General features: G+C 40.8%; 1 protein-coding gene across 5 annotated transcripts in view; it reads left to right on the top strand.

Moving 5' to 3' along the window:
- Positions 1-14,845, top strand: part of prkd3 (protein kinase D3) — a 57,526-nt gene that overhangs the window by 16,741 nt on the left and 25,940 nt on the right. For 4 of the 5 annotated variants that reach the window (XM_034675659.1, XM_034675661.1, XM_034675658.1 and 1 more), the window contains 2 exons: positions 10,092-10,230; positions 13,982-14,113. In XM_034675659.1, coding sequence (XP_034531550.1) covers positions 10,092-10,230; positions 13,982-14,113 — 271 coding nt within the window. Of the gene's footprint in view, positions 1-10,091; positions 10,231-13,947; positions 14,114-14,845 lie in introns of those variants that run through there. The other variant, XM_034675662.1, reaches the window with a different exon arrangement.

Below are 14,845 nucleotides of genomic sequence, written 5' to 3'. Positions count from 1 at the left end.
TGCCAGATAACCAAAAACAGACTCCTTGAAGTTACAGCTCCTGGCCAATAAATACTCTGGCATATAACCCATATTAAAACAGCAGCTTTTCATTTTAACACTTCCCTTTTTGCACAAAGCAAAGAAATGAACAAGATCAAAGTCTTACAGTAGTGAGCTGTAGAGATGGGTGTAAATGAGTTTTTCTGTTAGCTATGGAGGGTAGCTGTTGCCTCTGTGCTCATTGCACACCATTTCCCTGTTACATTTCAGTAACTTTCAGTTCTCTGCCTGGTTTCTCAGCCATTAGTTCAGATGCAGATTATGCTAGCAGTTGCTTACTTGTTCTTGAGTTACTGTAGCCGTCTTTAGAGGGCTACAGGGGTCTGGTAAGCTCCATTTGTGGTTCATTCTAGATTTTAAAAGAAGTAACTATGCTTAATCCAACCTCTTTCACATATGTAATCTTCAATATAGTTCCTTTGCTAAGCTAGGCTAATAACCCCTTTGCTCTTAGTACATATTGAACAGACAGATGTTAGAGTGGTAATTATATGATTGTCACATGACTGGGTTCTCTTGCATATTGTCCTGTTTAAACTGCACAGTTATTTTGTGCTTCATTTGTTGAATTAAAGCTTTGATTTTTAGTCTGATGTGTAATCATCCCGAACACTGAGACAGGTAAGATGGTCATTTGTTAGGTTGTGTAAGCATTGCTTATAAGGGGTGGGAGTTGCTGGGTGTGTTTGTAACCCTGTTCACATTTCACCATGATGTCAATATCTACAACCAGGTTGTTTCAGTCAGCTTCCTTTCCTCTGTTGCTTAACACTTCTACCATATTGAGTACTATTGTAAGTCTCTAGCATCACACGAGTTTGTAGCAAACAGGAATGCATTTCCCATACTTCAATAAAATGGGCAGTGTCACATAGGACACCATGGACCAACTGTTTTCTTCTTTTGGCCATTGCAATTGACTGCCATCTATGTTCCCTTCACTCATATCATCAGTGCCACCGCGTGGAGTGATGAAGCAGCAACGCTATAATTGTCAGGATAAGGGGGAATGGGATGCAAATGCAGACCACAGGGGGTTCTTAAAGTTATTGCATTTGGAAGAACTACTACAATAGTGATCAATGGATAAGTGAAAATAAATAAATGCATACAAAAGGCCAACACAAAGAGGCTACTAGGGACGCCTTAAAAGAGAACTAAAAGACTGGGGTAAAGACCCGTCCAACTTCCAGAGAACAAGCTAAGAACAAAGGAGAAGGGTCAAAAGACAGGTATTTTTGATGCTTAGGCAACCAAGCAATGCTGAGAACATTTGACAGATCCACTCAGTAACTCAGAGGGAGATTTAATGAGTCAGCAGCAGGCACAGGGGTCCAGGGGTATATATAAGCTCCCCACACCTGCTCCAAATCAGGAGCAATCGGGCACACGCACCTGACCCTGCACCATGATGATTACCTCACAGAACTCTGAGAATGGACAGACTGAGCACCCCCCACAATAAGTCAAATTGGCAGGGAGATCTGTTTAGAGCGCTGCATCTATTCAATTAAAATAGTATTTTGCAACAGTGTATCACACAAGTCAGGATGACAATGAATTGCTGTATCAATATTATGTCCCACCCTTATTCCTTATGGTAATGGTCAAACTGCAACCCTCCGTGTGGCTGTCTGCAGATTCCTCTCAGATTCTTGAGTGTTGAACATTCCTTCACTGAAAGAAAGGAAATCTAACATCAGTAAAACACTTACATTGGATTGTACTATCTAAAAGTATCTCAGCTTATGTTTGTGTTACCTACAGCACATGAGGACAAGTCATTTATTGAAAACTTAAGCAGCCTAACTGTATGGAAACTGTCACTGGAGGACCAAAAACACTTAATGTTAAAGCAAACGTTGAAAAACCAAATTGTTTCCAGTTTGCCCTCGTTTGATGCTGCAATTCATTTGACATATGAGTTATATGAGTTATGTTGATGCCCACATCTAAATACCATTTGTTGGGCATGTGTGCCTCTTGCCGTGCTGCTGGAAAACTTTTGCGCAGTACTTTAATAATAAGTAATGAAAACAAATACAATTCCACTGTTGACTTTAATAGATTGACACAGTTTTCCACGGCGTCTTTGATGTGACTTGAACAAGTAATTACAATTTTCCCCCAAAGTTTGCATGAGCACATAATTGGATTTTCCAGTGCATTCGTTTGTCAAGTTATTGAAGTATATTTTCCTTTGTTGTGGCCATTAACATACACCTCAAAGTCAACCAATGGTTTCCTCATTGTTTTAACATGAAAAAAAAAAGTTTCCTATTCAAGATGGCTCATTCAAACTTTTGGTTTCATGACTTACTGGAGTTACTCAGTTTTGCACATGTAGTCTATTAAATCTGATGTACTTCAAGTTGTTTTTTTCATTAACCATCTGCCATCTGATTCAAGATCCTTCTTATTTTTCTCCTGTGAGACGTTACAGGGACTCTCCTTAGATATCAAACAACAAAAACAAAACCGTGTTCGATACTCCTGACCCAGGCTCTGTGTTATAGCCCTATTATACAATTGCTTGGTTATTAGTCAATGGACTCATTTATCTAGTGAGAAAAGGAAACTTGTATCACTCTGATCTTGTGACAGTGTTAATCATGCCACCTCAAGCTAAAGGAAAAACTCCCTCTACCTCCTGACTGTGGCTCCAAGGTTTCATAAGAAGCCAGTACCTTGATAAGAATTCCCTGGAGAAGTTTTCTCCTCTGCAGGGCTGTTAGATAATCCTCTGTCCTTTTCTTTTGATCATTCTGCAAGTTCATTCGTTCACTTTTCTAAATTGTGACCCTCCAATATGTGTTGACTTAGTGCAACTTAAAAGTGAAGGAAATTGCACACTGAACTTTCAGTTTGAATTGAGGTCAGTACATAGATGCAGGAAAACCTCCCATATCATGTACTATTTTTTTTCTAACAGCTATAGCATAAGGAAGAGCTCATCTCGCATATCTTCATGTTCATCTCAGATGCAGGACTAGCATCACAAACCTTAATCTTCATACAAAAAGTGACAACATTTTACGTCCACGCAAACATTGGTTCATTTCAGAGCTTTAATGAGAACAGTGATGATATTTTGATTGCTATCATGTCATCTGTTGCAGTCAAGTTGGAAAGTACATCAAATATCAAATTTTCACATTTGTATCAATGAATCTTGGCCACAATCATTTATTATTATTTTTTTTATCTTTTTGCCTTTATTCAATAGGACAGCTGAAGAGAGACAGTAAATGTGGGGAGTAGAGAGCGGGGGAGGACATGCAGGAAATGGACTCGGCTGGGAATCGAACCGGCGACCCCTGTGACGATGACTGTAGCCTCTGTATGTGGCGTGCTTAGACCGCTAGGCCACCAGCGACCCTTGGTCACAATAATTTGAAGCCACCTTGTTGTCTTGATAGAAGTGCATTAAATACATGCAGCAACCTCCTGTGTTAATATTTGAAGCCCAAGCAGAAGTGTTATAAACTGCCCACTTGTAAGTGTTTTAAACAACAGTTCCTTGAATGTCCACTTGGGGCTGGCTGCTGAAAAGCTGGAAACCACATACACACCCATTCAAAAATACGATCTCTTTTAGCAAAAATAAATATGTTAACAGCCTGGTACAAAAAAGGGTTTAGGTCTGAATAGCTAATTTCTCTATCAGCACCATAGACTGTATAATTATAGGATGTAGTATCTGTGACGTCACCCATTTTTGTCTGATGCGCTGTTTTGAAGCCAATCATCAGCGGGAGCCATATTGGAAATGTTAAACCTAACATAACGTCTGTCAAGCTAGTGTGAGGTAAAGAGGCAGACATTGAGCCTCCTCGCCAACAGCTATTGTGTTCTCACCTGTCAATCAAGTCAGTCATGTCCTTAAATGGAAAAAAACCTGGTAGTCTTAATATCTTCTGAACTGTCGCATTATAAAAAAAATTCAACCCCCCTAAAAGTGTGTGCCGAAAGAGAAATGAGTTTTTCAGACTGAAGCTGTTTTTTGAACCAGGCTGCAAACATGTTTATTATTGCTGCAAAGATCGTCTTCTTTGAATTGGTGTGTATGTGGTTTCTGGTGTTTCTGCAGCCAGCCTCAAGCGGATGCTCAATGAACTGCAGTTAATAACACTTCTGCATGGCCTTCATATTTTGAGACTGGAGGTTGCTGCTTGATCAGCTCACAAAGTACAGGGGGTGAATTTTTTCATAACTTGTTACTTATAAAAAAATTAAACTTACAAGTTTTGCCTAAATAAGGGCATGGATCACTTGATTGACAGGTAGGCACCCTCTAGCTGTTCGCAAAGAGGCTAAAAGGCCCGCCTCTTTACCTCACTCTACCTTGACTGAAGTTAGGTTGAGATGCTACATCCATTTAGTATACAGTCTATGATAAAATAGAAGAATCTAGAAGTTAGAAATCTGCATTTCCTTGAATGGGCAGCTAATATAACAACCCTGATGATTGTGTAATCTTATTGTGAAACCACCTCTGTGTTTCCTGTGTCTCTGGGTAGCTCACTGCCATCCAGACATGATTTATTTTACAGCAGTGGTTTTGGGTTCAAGATCTGGGTTATGTATAATGAATATCCTGTACATATTCAGGCATAGGGATGTGGCAGAACTACACGGCATCAAGAGTTTGGTATAGAGAAAGCATGACAAACCCTCCTTTATTTCTCTTTCATTCTCTTCTTCCTTTTTTAGCCTCCCATATCTCCCCCTTTTTTTATACCTGTTCCTCCCGTAAAATTGCCAGCAGCTTTAATTTCTGTGGACGATTTCTAAGTTCATACAATGAGAGCTGTGTCAGATTAGTTATTCACAGAGTAAAAATGGAAGAATGCATAGGCCATCATTATGAAAACAAATCACATGGCAGCGTGTGGCCAGAGATCACATGACTATCATACAGAATTACAAAACTGGCATTTTCAAAGCATCCACTTTGACGAGTGTTTGTGAATGGAGCCATTGTTGGGGTCCAAAACACTATGTAAGCATGGATGAAAGGCTGACCCTGAAAAACTAAGAAGACAAGGACAAATTTGTAAAACGCTTGGAGCAGAGATGAGCTGATTAGCCAGTCAGGTTAATCCAGTTGAAAGGAAACAATGCACAACTGCTTTTATAATCAATCTTTTGGGAATAATTGTGCAACATTTTTTATTTTACGCTGCCATATTGCTATCCTTAATCTTTTGAATAGTGGTGCTGCAGCTGGCTGTTATTTTTTGTAGCATTGTGTACTGTACTAATCTCGAGCAGGACGCTTTACTGTAACTGTCCTCCACATGTGTCTGGCCTACTGCCAGACCAATAAAGGTGTGAGGCAGCTTGAGGTCAAGCAGCATACTTTTCCTTACTGTAATCACATGGCCATCTGTCAGAGCTTGTGCACCGCTCTCAACACTGCTTCCCTTTAGCCACCCACCTCTGCCACACATCACACAGGCACAGGAACACAAATGTCTAACCACACACAATCACGTGGACGCTATTCTCTCCAGACAAGAACACTTACTGCCCTCTGTGACTGAGTGCCTTAACACATTGGTTTTGTGTTATTTTCTGGGGATGGTAAAGAAAACTCAGCACAAGCCACAGCTGTGTTGTCCGTTTTGATGTAACAGTCATCATGAGAAGAACACGGATGAGCTATAACTTATGACTCATAACCTCAATTTATCATTTTGAGCTTTGCCGTGCAGATAATAGTGATAGCTGTGCAAAGAAATCATCAATATTGCTCAATGCCAAACGGCAAACTCTGTTATTCAAACCAGATCTTTTTTCATAGCTGTCTTGAGGTGATTTGTTTTTGGCTTCCAATGAAATGGAACCATATTTCAGATCTGTCCAGCTCCCTGGCTCCCTTTACCCCCGTCATGTCCCCTTTTTCCTCATCTCTCTTTCCTCCAACTTTCTTTCCTTATAACAGGATTTAGCATATCAATGGCGGATTAGTTCGTTTAACAAAAGCTTACTACTGCAAAGCCCCTTTCCACTCGTCTCTCCAGCCTGACTTGTGGACCTCACACACAGCTCCTCCGCGCTGGGGTCTTTGGTATGCGTGTGTGGTCGCGGCGCCTCGGCTGAATGGATTTGCGTTTGAAGATGACAAAAGACATGCTTAGTCACTATGGGCTTCGGAGATGTATGCAGTAGCATGTGTGGGAGATGGTGTATGAAGTGCATAAGTGTAGAGGAGGTTTATTTTGTCATGCATGTATGCTGGGATTTCAGCTTTAAGCTTTCGTGCTCCCACAGGTTAGCCATCAATTATCACTTTATCCGTATGATCTGGAGAACATGTGCTCTAAACCTGCCAATCCATTGTTCTGGTACCTCTGGCTTCCTTTTGCTTTAATGGGGCATGGAAAAAAAGAAGTGTCCTCTGCTCTTTGCAGCCTTTGCGTGCAGGCTTGCAGATGCTTCTGCTCTGAAATGAGACCTGGTCCGTACAGTGGAAAGGGCTGCGCAGGGTGCCAAGAGGAGGTGAATCCAGCTGGCTAGATTTGGGTATCGACAAGTTATTTTTGTGTGTGTGTGAGGATTTGAAAGCAGACAAGTGGAGGAAAACCCACTTTGACACTGCACCCAGCTCAGGAAGGATGCCCCCGCTGGCTGCCTGTGGTGGTGTTGGTTTGATCCATGTAGCATTAATCACCCCATAGGTTGACAGGGTTTAGGATGTAGTTATGTCAGAGGGAGGGGGTGAGTTGGAAATGTTCCATTAGACAGGCACGTGCCTCTCTCTGAGCAAAACTCTCTCCCTTCAAACCACCAGCGAATCATGTTTTCAGTAGTTTTGATGCAGTTGGAATGCTCCTCATACAGGTATTAGTTAACAGTTGACTTCTTAGTCATGTGTCGATTAATAATTTTGAATTCTGGTCACACAATATCTAAAACTGGCAGAAATACTCAAATACTTGCAAAGGGTTACATCTTGTTTATCGTCTTGTGTTTCAGTCTATGGTTTTATGGAAGATAAGTTGATGACACCATTTTAACAAACAGAGTAACGGTAGAGAGAAAAGGAAGCATCTGCACAAAACTTGCAGCGTTATAAGGAGACTGCCAAATGCTGTGCACACCAATTTGCAGTGGGGAGTTTGTTCTGGTGTTATGAAAGAAAAGAAGAGAGCATTGTGGAATTTAACAAATCATAAAAGCTTTTACCTCACACAACTTCAGTACCCTAATGTTTTTGAATGACCACACAAGTAACTAGTGGAGCAGTTTCTAGATATGAATCATGCAGTAATTTTGCGCTCTAATTTACACAAATGAATCGCCACAATTTACATGAAGGGGCGCTTCATGTATTTTGCATTTAGAGCCCTCAACAGCAGTGTATCTTCCAGACATAATATCTAGTTATTTGCTGATTGGTCCAATATTCTTGCTATGTATCCCAGCAATTATTGGTTTACATTTGCACCAAATGTAAGTCTTAAGTAAGACTTTCAAAATATGGTGTTATGATGTATTTGACTGATACCTGAAGGGCAGTTGTTCTCTTCCATTGATAGATCAGAGTATAAGTTCAAGTCCTGAGGATCAAGTCCTTTGCTGGATTGTCTCCCTCCAACCACTCGTCCACTGTGCTGCCTAAATGAACACAACAGCCCTCGGCAGTCATCAGTTTCTGTGCAGAATCACAAATTCGCCTTCTGACAGATCATTCTTCTGGTTTTGTTGACACAAGTCATCTGATACACCCATGTTTTCCTGAGCCATCAATCTGTCTCACTGTCTCTAGATCTGTGGTTCTTGGCAGTAGAAATGCTCCAGGTGTCTTGTGTGTCCCGTGCACAGACGCTTTGCCAACTCAGGCAGGCGCTCCTGGGCCGTGGTGGTATTGTTTTCTGGGGCCCATTGTGTGTGACCCTGGTTCAGGGGAAGCAGCTGGTGGAATCCTTCAGTACCAGCCTGCCTGGCACTGAGATTAAGCTAAACTGTGAGACTGACATAGCTGTGTCCTAATCTCACTTTAATTGATACAAACCATGAGGGATAATTGTAGACATTCATCTACTGGCGGTCAGCTTCTTTAGCACAGTTTAACAGTGATGTTGGGATGCACAGAGTAACCTTCAAAAACAAGAGTCCAAGCTTGTAATTTATGCTAGTTCACCATGTCCACACTTACTCTTGGCATATATTGTGTAGCTTTATTTTTTGTGTTTGCATGTCTTGCGTCAAGACCATCGCTCTGTACATTGATATGGGCTGCCCTCAGAACAGGAAGTGACTCAATGCTGCACTTCCTGTGAGCTGACTCCCCTCAACTCTTCTCAGGATGTTTACCTCCTCCTCCTCCTTTTCTGTCTCCCTCAACCACCTCCTCACTGCCCCCTTCCATGATAGCGTGACTTTGTGTCAGTGCATGAAGCTCTGGGTCTGACCTGTCTAGGTTTAGCTTGATCCCAACATTGGCAGATTCTTGGCAGTGACTTGACTTTAGAGTCATTAACAAGATGATTCCATGTTTGCACTTAGGCGTGTGCATTTAGTCGACAAAATCATTGAATGTCATCTTCCTCGCTTGTCAGCACCAGAGTTACTGGTAGGTTAAATGAGTTATTAATGTTTTTATTATTTTAAGCCTGAAACCATATGTTGTCCCTATGCTATATGTTGTGTCTAAGTTGTTACGCAACCACACACCTGGATGTGAAAAAGCACAGATGACAGATGGAATCTCGTAGGGCTGTGCTGTCTGGCAGTATTCACTTTTTGAGATTGAAGATAAATTTGTATCTCGGTTATATCTGGCTAACTGGGTAACCAGCACAGGCATGTGGACGTTAACCTGCAAAAGGGACAAAAGGATGCTGGTGCTAGCTCTGCTAATGTTAGCCACACTTACTTCTTATTTAGCAATCAGCCTTTTAACTTAAAGCTGCTGTTGGTAGGAATGGTGTAAAAAACGTTACACGTAAAAAAACATCATGTAACAGCAGCTTTAACAGTGCTATTTTAAATTCTAAATATGTGGTTTGAATTCTTAATTCATGTAAGACCAATGATTTAGCTTTAACGTGTAGCATGGTAAAAGTTTGCTCCACTGTTGAATGACAGGGGAGGAGGAAGCAAAAGCAATGAGGAGAGAAAAAGATGAACTGCAAAAGTAAAGTAAAGATTTTAAGGTAAGGGAATGAAAACGTACACACTGTGATGGTTACTTTGAATCATTCAGCTGAAAGTCACCATGCCTTCTCTTCAGATGATCGCGCAATACTGATGTACTCCCATGATAAGCAAGTCCTGACATTACAGATCTTGCAGGCAGCTCTTTTCTTTGCAGCGTTGAGGCTAAATTGCTGCCAGACTTAGAATATATCACTCTATGGTGTTTACCTGTTGCTTCATGGTCGCTGTCTTCCATGTGCCAACCTTAGCAGAGATAGTAAAGACGTGAGATGCCTCACTCTATAGGAATTTATTTCAAATAGTTTTGTTTGCCTGTTACTTTCTGCTCTGTTTCACTAGTGCAACTCTCAGCAAAGATAGTATGGCTGCAAGATGTCTCACTCCTCTGTAATTCAACTTTTGAAATCGTATGTAAATTTTCATAGCATGAAAACATCACTAATGAATCATCAACATTGATTTTTGATGAAGAAGACAAATCGTTGCAAGCCAAGTGTAAAATGAAAAAAACAAACAAACACACTGCTGTTTCACCAGTTTGCAGTTAATGATTTGTGATACTGGTGGCATTTTCAGTCATTAAAAACAACTATCAAACAATAATCAATCTTTATACTAATGGCCTTGTTTGCTTTTGCAGGTCATACAGAGTTATTGGCATTAATTTCAGTCTCAAAACTCCCCACAGGAGCTTTAATGTAACAAAGTTGAATCACATTTGGTGGTTTTATCAGACGTGGACCCACCAGAGTGCACTAACCATTACTGTTTGACACTGTGCTTATAGATTATCTCCATGATTATTCATCAGGCTTGGAACATAACTAAAAGCTTGACTTACTTTGCTCATATCTCCATCTAATATCTCCACCTCTCTCCAGTTTCCAGAGTGCGGATTCTTCGGTATGTACGACAAGATCCTGCTGTTCCGCCATGACTTAAGCGATGAGAACATCTTGCAGAGACTGACGTCAGCTGAAGACATCCACGAAGGAGACCTTATTGAAGTGGTGCTCTCTGGTAAGCCAGCTCTAGTGAAACTGCACAATGAAGTGATGCCTTGCTATGAATGTGTTGAAAGACTACTGAAAGTCTTTGTAAAGGAAACTGAAACATTGACTCGACAGACATTTACTGCTCTTGGCAAAAGTAAAGAATGAACACAAGGTTTTAACCAACACTCTGTTAATGATAAGCTTTTTACTCTCCATGGAAGCTTATTGTCACGGGGTGGAGATAATGTGTACAATGTGTACATATTCAAACTTGAAAGTCAAAGTTTGAAGTAGAGGTGTGAAAAAATATCGATAGAGCAATATATCGCGATACTTTGACCTCCAATATGATATCAATATTTCAACTCTTAATATTGATATTTTTGTTATAATAAAAACTCACATTTTAGCCAAGTTGGAACTAAAATACAACTTCAGTATTTCAAAAACAATAAAGTGGAAAAGTTGTTTTCAATCAAATAATTTTGACTTAATTTGTCCTTTCAATTTTGAGTAATATTGTGTGGTTTACATAAACACCATCCCTAATTTTTTCTTAGTTTACTGTGTAGAATATCGCAATATATCACCATATTGTGATATGGTGATATATCGTGATACTGTCGTATCGTGACCCAAGTATTGTGATGCGTATCGTATCGTGAGGTTCTTGGCAATTCTCACCCCTAGTTTGAAGAGCTGCAGGACAGAAGCCCAGCAGGAGTCTTTGGATTAAGAGTATAGCAGCTGGTCTCTTTGGCCAGTATTGATTTCTCTTAAAACGCTTCTGTCAGTTGAAATGTCAGCAAAGATTTGGACGGAAAAAAGGTCCAAAGAAACATACTTAAGATCTTGGCTTCTCTAGATTTCCAAAATGGGAGCAAAAGCCGTAAAATTCCACCGAGCAGTAGACACCAAGTGTTTTAAAGTCCAAACAATGGTCTTAGATTAATAAACTAAGGAAAGTTTGCTGTGTTAGATTTTTCTGTCTTGTCATATTCGACACCCCTTCCAGTAAACACAGCCTGTGGTGTCTTGTTACAGTGAGCTCATTTAATCATATCTGCTGCAATAGAATAATCATTGTGCAATTCTTTTAAGTGCTTCGTTAAATCCAGTGAATCACCCAACACACCACATCCATGCTCCTACACTTTTTATTTTGTCATAAATATGCTCTGTTCCACCAAAAAAAGAAAACTTTCCATCAGTTTTTACACCTTTCTATCAGCTACACAGGTGCTTGGCTTTTCTTTGCCACTTCCTGTGATGAATGAATCAGCTTCCTCTGCAGTGCTGAGACCAACAAATGGCTTAGAGTATCTGTTCTGCTCTAATCCGTTCTCCTGCTCCATCTGTCTCCACTGGGAAGCACCTGACACCACCTGTGCTGAATATCTCCCCCTCTCTCCTGGGCTGGGAGCATTGTTTGCAGGGATTTATGCAGGGGATGATTGTATAGGTTCAGGATCTGAGAATACTTCAGGCAGCAGGGCTAAAGGAATGTAGACTAAAGACTGGAGAACTTCCTTCTTTTTGTTTCTCACTGTCTGTGTTTATCTTGTGCTCTCTTTTGTGTCAGTCTCTGTTGCTCTCTCTCCCTTCTCGCTTTCTCTCAGTCTAATCCCTCCTACCTCAGCAAATCCATCTGCAGGTGTAAGCCTCAGCAGTGGAGCCTGACAATTTACAGCCTCAGATACACCCTAATGAAAGACGAGGAGTCGGATCTCAGATTTGCTACATATTCAACACATGCTGTTTCTTTTATTTCATCTTACACTCAATAAACGTAGCCCCCATCTCAAGGAGAGCTTTGCATGTCAGACACTAGATAACTGTTTGAAAAGCATGAACTGAGAGATCAACCTTCCAAAGCCTTTCATTTGGCGCAGGAAAAATATAAAGCTATTCCGCCCCACAATTTGTCTCCTGTCATCTTCCGCTCAGTTTTTCCCAACCAACCTGTTGTTGAATCCTGCGGCTGTGGGAGAGAGAGGAGCTGCGTTTCTCTCTTGCTGCGAGAAGGAGGCAAAAGTGGCTTTTCCTTGGCTGCTGTCTCAAAGAAGAGAGCTTGTTTTTCCTGCAGTAAGTGATTGTAGTAGACCTGCTGAGTGTAAACACGCTCTGTTGTGCGGGGCGGCCCTGAACGCTGCGTAGGCCATCTCTGCCCAGGAGGGTTGACCGATTGTCCCTTTGTTCTGTTTTACACTCCCTTAAATTCTCACCCACTTTCACAAGCCGTAGAGACACTGATATTTCACCTCCCGTTTAGCATAAATGTGTTTTTGTCAGATGGAAACTTGTGGCCTTGAAATGGAAACTCTGCGCCTCAAAGCAAACAGATACAGCATTCATGTAAGCCTCTCCTCTTGTGTGAAGTGCTTCAAAAAAACAGCGCATTGAGCTTATGTGTGGTGTTGTTTGAAGCTAATTAGCACGACAAGCGTTACATAACTCTGACTGCTAAGAAGCATTCAGTTGTTTTGCAGACGTGTGTGAAAAAGCTCATGAATGCTGCCTTTCATGTGTCGCGATCAGGGAGCTATGTTCGCTCCAGGACATGTGACCTGCTTCAGTTGTTCATCAATTCAGCCGTCCCCTCTACTAGAATGGAGAAAAATGTTGCTTTAGTTTATTCATGGTCTGAATTATATGAATTCCTCAGAGAATTTATTACAGCGTTCCAAGGAAGTGATTTAAATTCATAAAATTTGATTTTTTTGTTTCTTTTATTTAAAGACCAGATAGATTCAGCTTGACTGGCTTCTTATTGACCATTAAGATTCCTGTGATATCTGAATTGAAAATAAAAATCCAATTATTAGATGTTCTCATTTTTAAAGATGTTTTTTTATGCTTTCGTTATGAGGATCATGTGCAGATTCTTATCAAAAGCGAATGTTTTCCATTACAGGCCACATGTCTATTGATGGCTCTGCACCTCATCACAGCTCCAACAGCTGAGAATGTACTCATCCCAAAAAAAAAGTGTTTGTTTGAATCACCTCATAGGAAATGAAGTAACACACACACACATACAATCCCACACACACAATGACATCACCGTCACCACACGGGCTCGCAGGTTCTGCTGCTTAACCCGGAGTGTAAAGATTAACTGCTCCCTCGTTGATTGCTGCGGCCGCATAAATGATTGCACAGGAACAGCGAGGAACACTCTTCCAGTTTGAAGCTCCAGTTTCAGCTGTCACCTCTGAATGTTACTCATCTTCACGTCTTTTGGTGATTCACAGCTGTGACTAAACAACTCTTGCTTCCAACAATGAGCTCACTGTGTCCATTTGATTCAGAACAACAGGCACAAAGGAAAAACAGAGACACAAGAAAGAGGACCTCATCTCTGTCCGCTTTGATGTTTGTCACTTTAATGAATTGGCTGATATAACGGAGTCATTCTGAATTCCTCTTTTGCCTTTTGGGTGTGTCCTATCACTATCATACATTAAATAAAGACATTCTTTCTGCTGATTTGGCTCCCTCTACTGAAGAGTTACAAACATAGCACTTGCATAAACTCAGGCATGTGTCTACTTGGACAATAACAAAGAGAATCTCAGTTCTTTTTTCCTATTTACATCCTCAACTATTGAGAGTCTGTCAATTATATTCAAGCCTGTAAAAACAGTGTACAAGTATATGTGATAAAACAACTGATTTCCTCCTCTCTCATCATCTATATTTCTTTTTTCATAGAAGCTCCTTTTATGATTTCTTTTCTCAGAGTTCTTGTCATGCCACTTGTGTGTCGTTTCCAGCTCAAGCCACAGTTGAAGACTTCCAGATCCGACCCCATGCCCTTTATGTCCACTCCTACAAGGCCCCCACCTTCTGTGACTACTGCGGGGAGATGCTGTGGGGTCTCGTCCGGCAAGGACTCAAATGTGAAGGTCAGACGCACAAAAATAATCACTTTTTTTCAGTACTATTGGCCCCTTTTTTGCCTTAAAGGAAAATGATTCCTACTGCCACATGCTCTTGTAGATTAGAAAGTTGAATGGAGGCAGATCTTTTGGTAACTTGATAGAGCCAAGGATTTAGTTTTAATGCTTTATTATTCACGGTATCTATCATTAAAACATCAACAAACAGAAAAAACACTGACCAGTTTTGACCACACAGGTTCTCTTTTAGGGCGTAGCTAAAGAGTCAAGACAGGTGAGGTTCACTTATGGTGCTTTTCAACCAGAAGTTCCAGGAGCTTTTTGTTCTAGGGGTTTCTGTGGCCCATTGTTGTCAGTGTTAGTTTCCTGACCTTTGAAAAAATACTAACCCCCAAGCAGAGGGTCTATAGGGGTGAGTTACTACCCCAGAACTAAATTTAGACCCTGGTTCCTGTTGTCCAAATGCGCATAGCTCCTTAAAAAGTCCCTAGTTCCTGGGAAAAGTTCCTGCAGTCTAAAAACCCTTTTAATTACAAGAGTCATCCTGCCTCAGCGTTATGGCTTGATACAATAGTACTCCATGACAAAATCCAGCCTTCTTCCTATTGTGTCCATATACACTTTTAATTTTTGATGCTATTATGGTAATGTAGAAGTGTTTTCCATGGACTGTAGCTTGTGAACCACTTCACATCCAGATTCTTTTTCTGTCCTGGCAAGATCAGAATTAAATTACAC

The sequence above is a fragment of the Notolabrus celidotus genome, chromosome 22, assembly GCF_009762535.1.
Source record: "Notolabrus celidotus isolate fNotCel1 chromosome 22, fNotCel1.pri, whole genome shotgun sequence".
NCBI lineage: Eukaryota > Metazoa > Chordata > Actinopteri > Labriformes > Labridae > Notolabrus > Notolabrus celidotus.
This window is presented reverse-complemented; position numbering and strand designations above follow the sequence as displayed.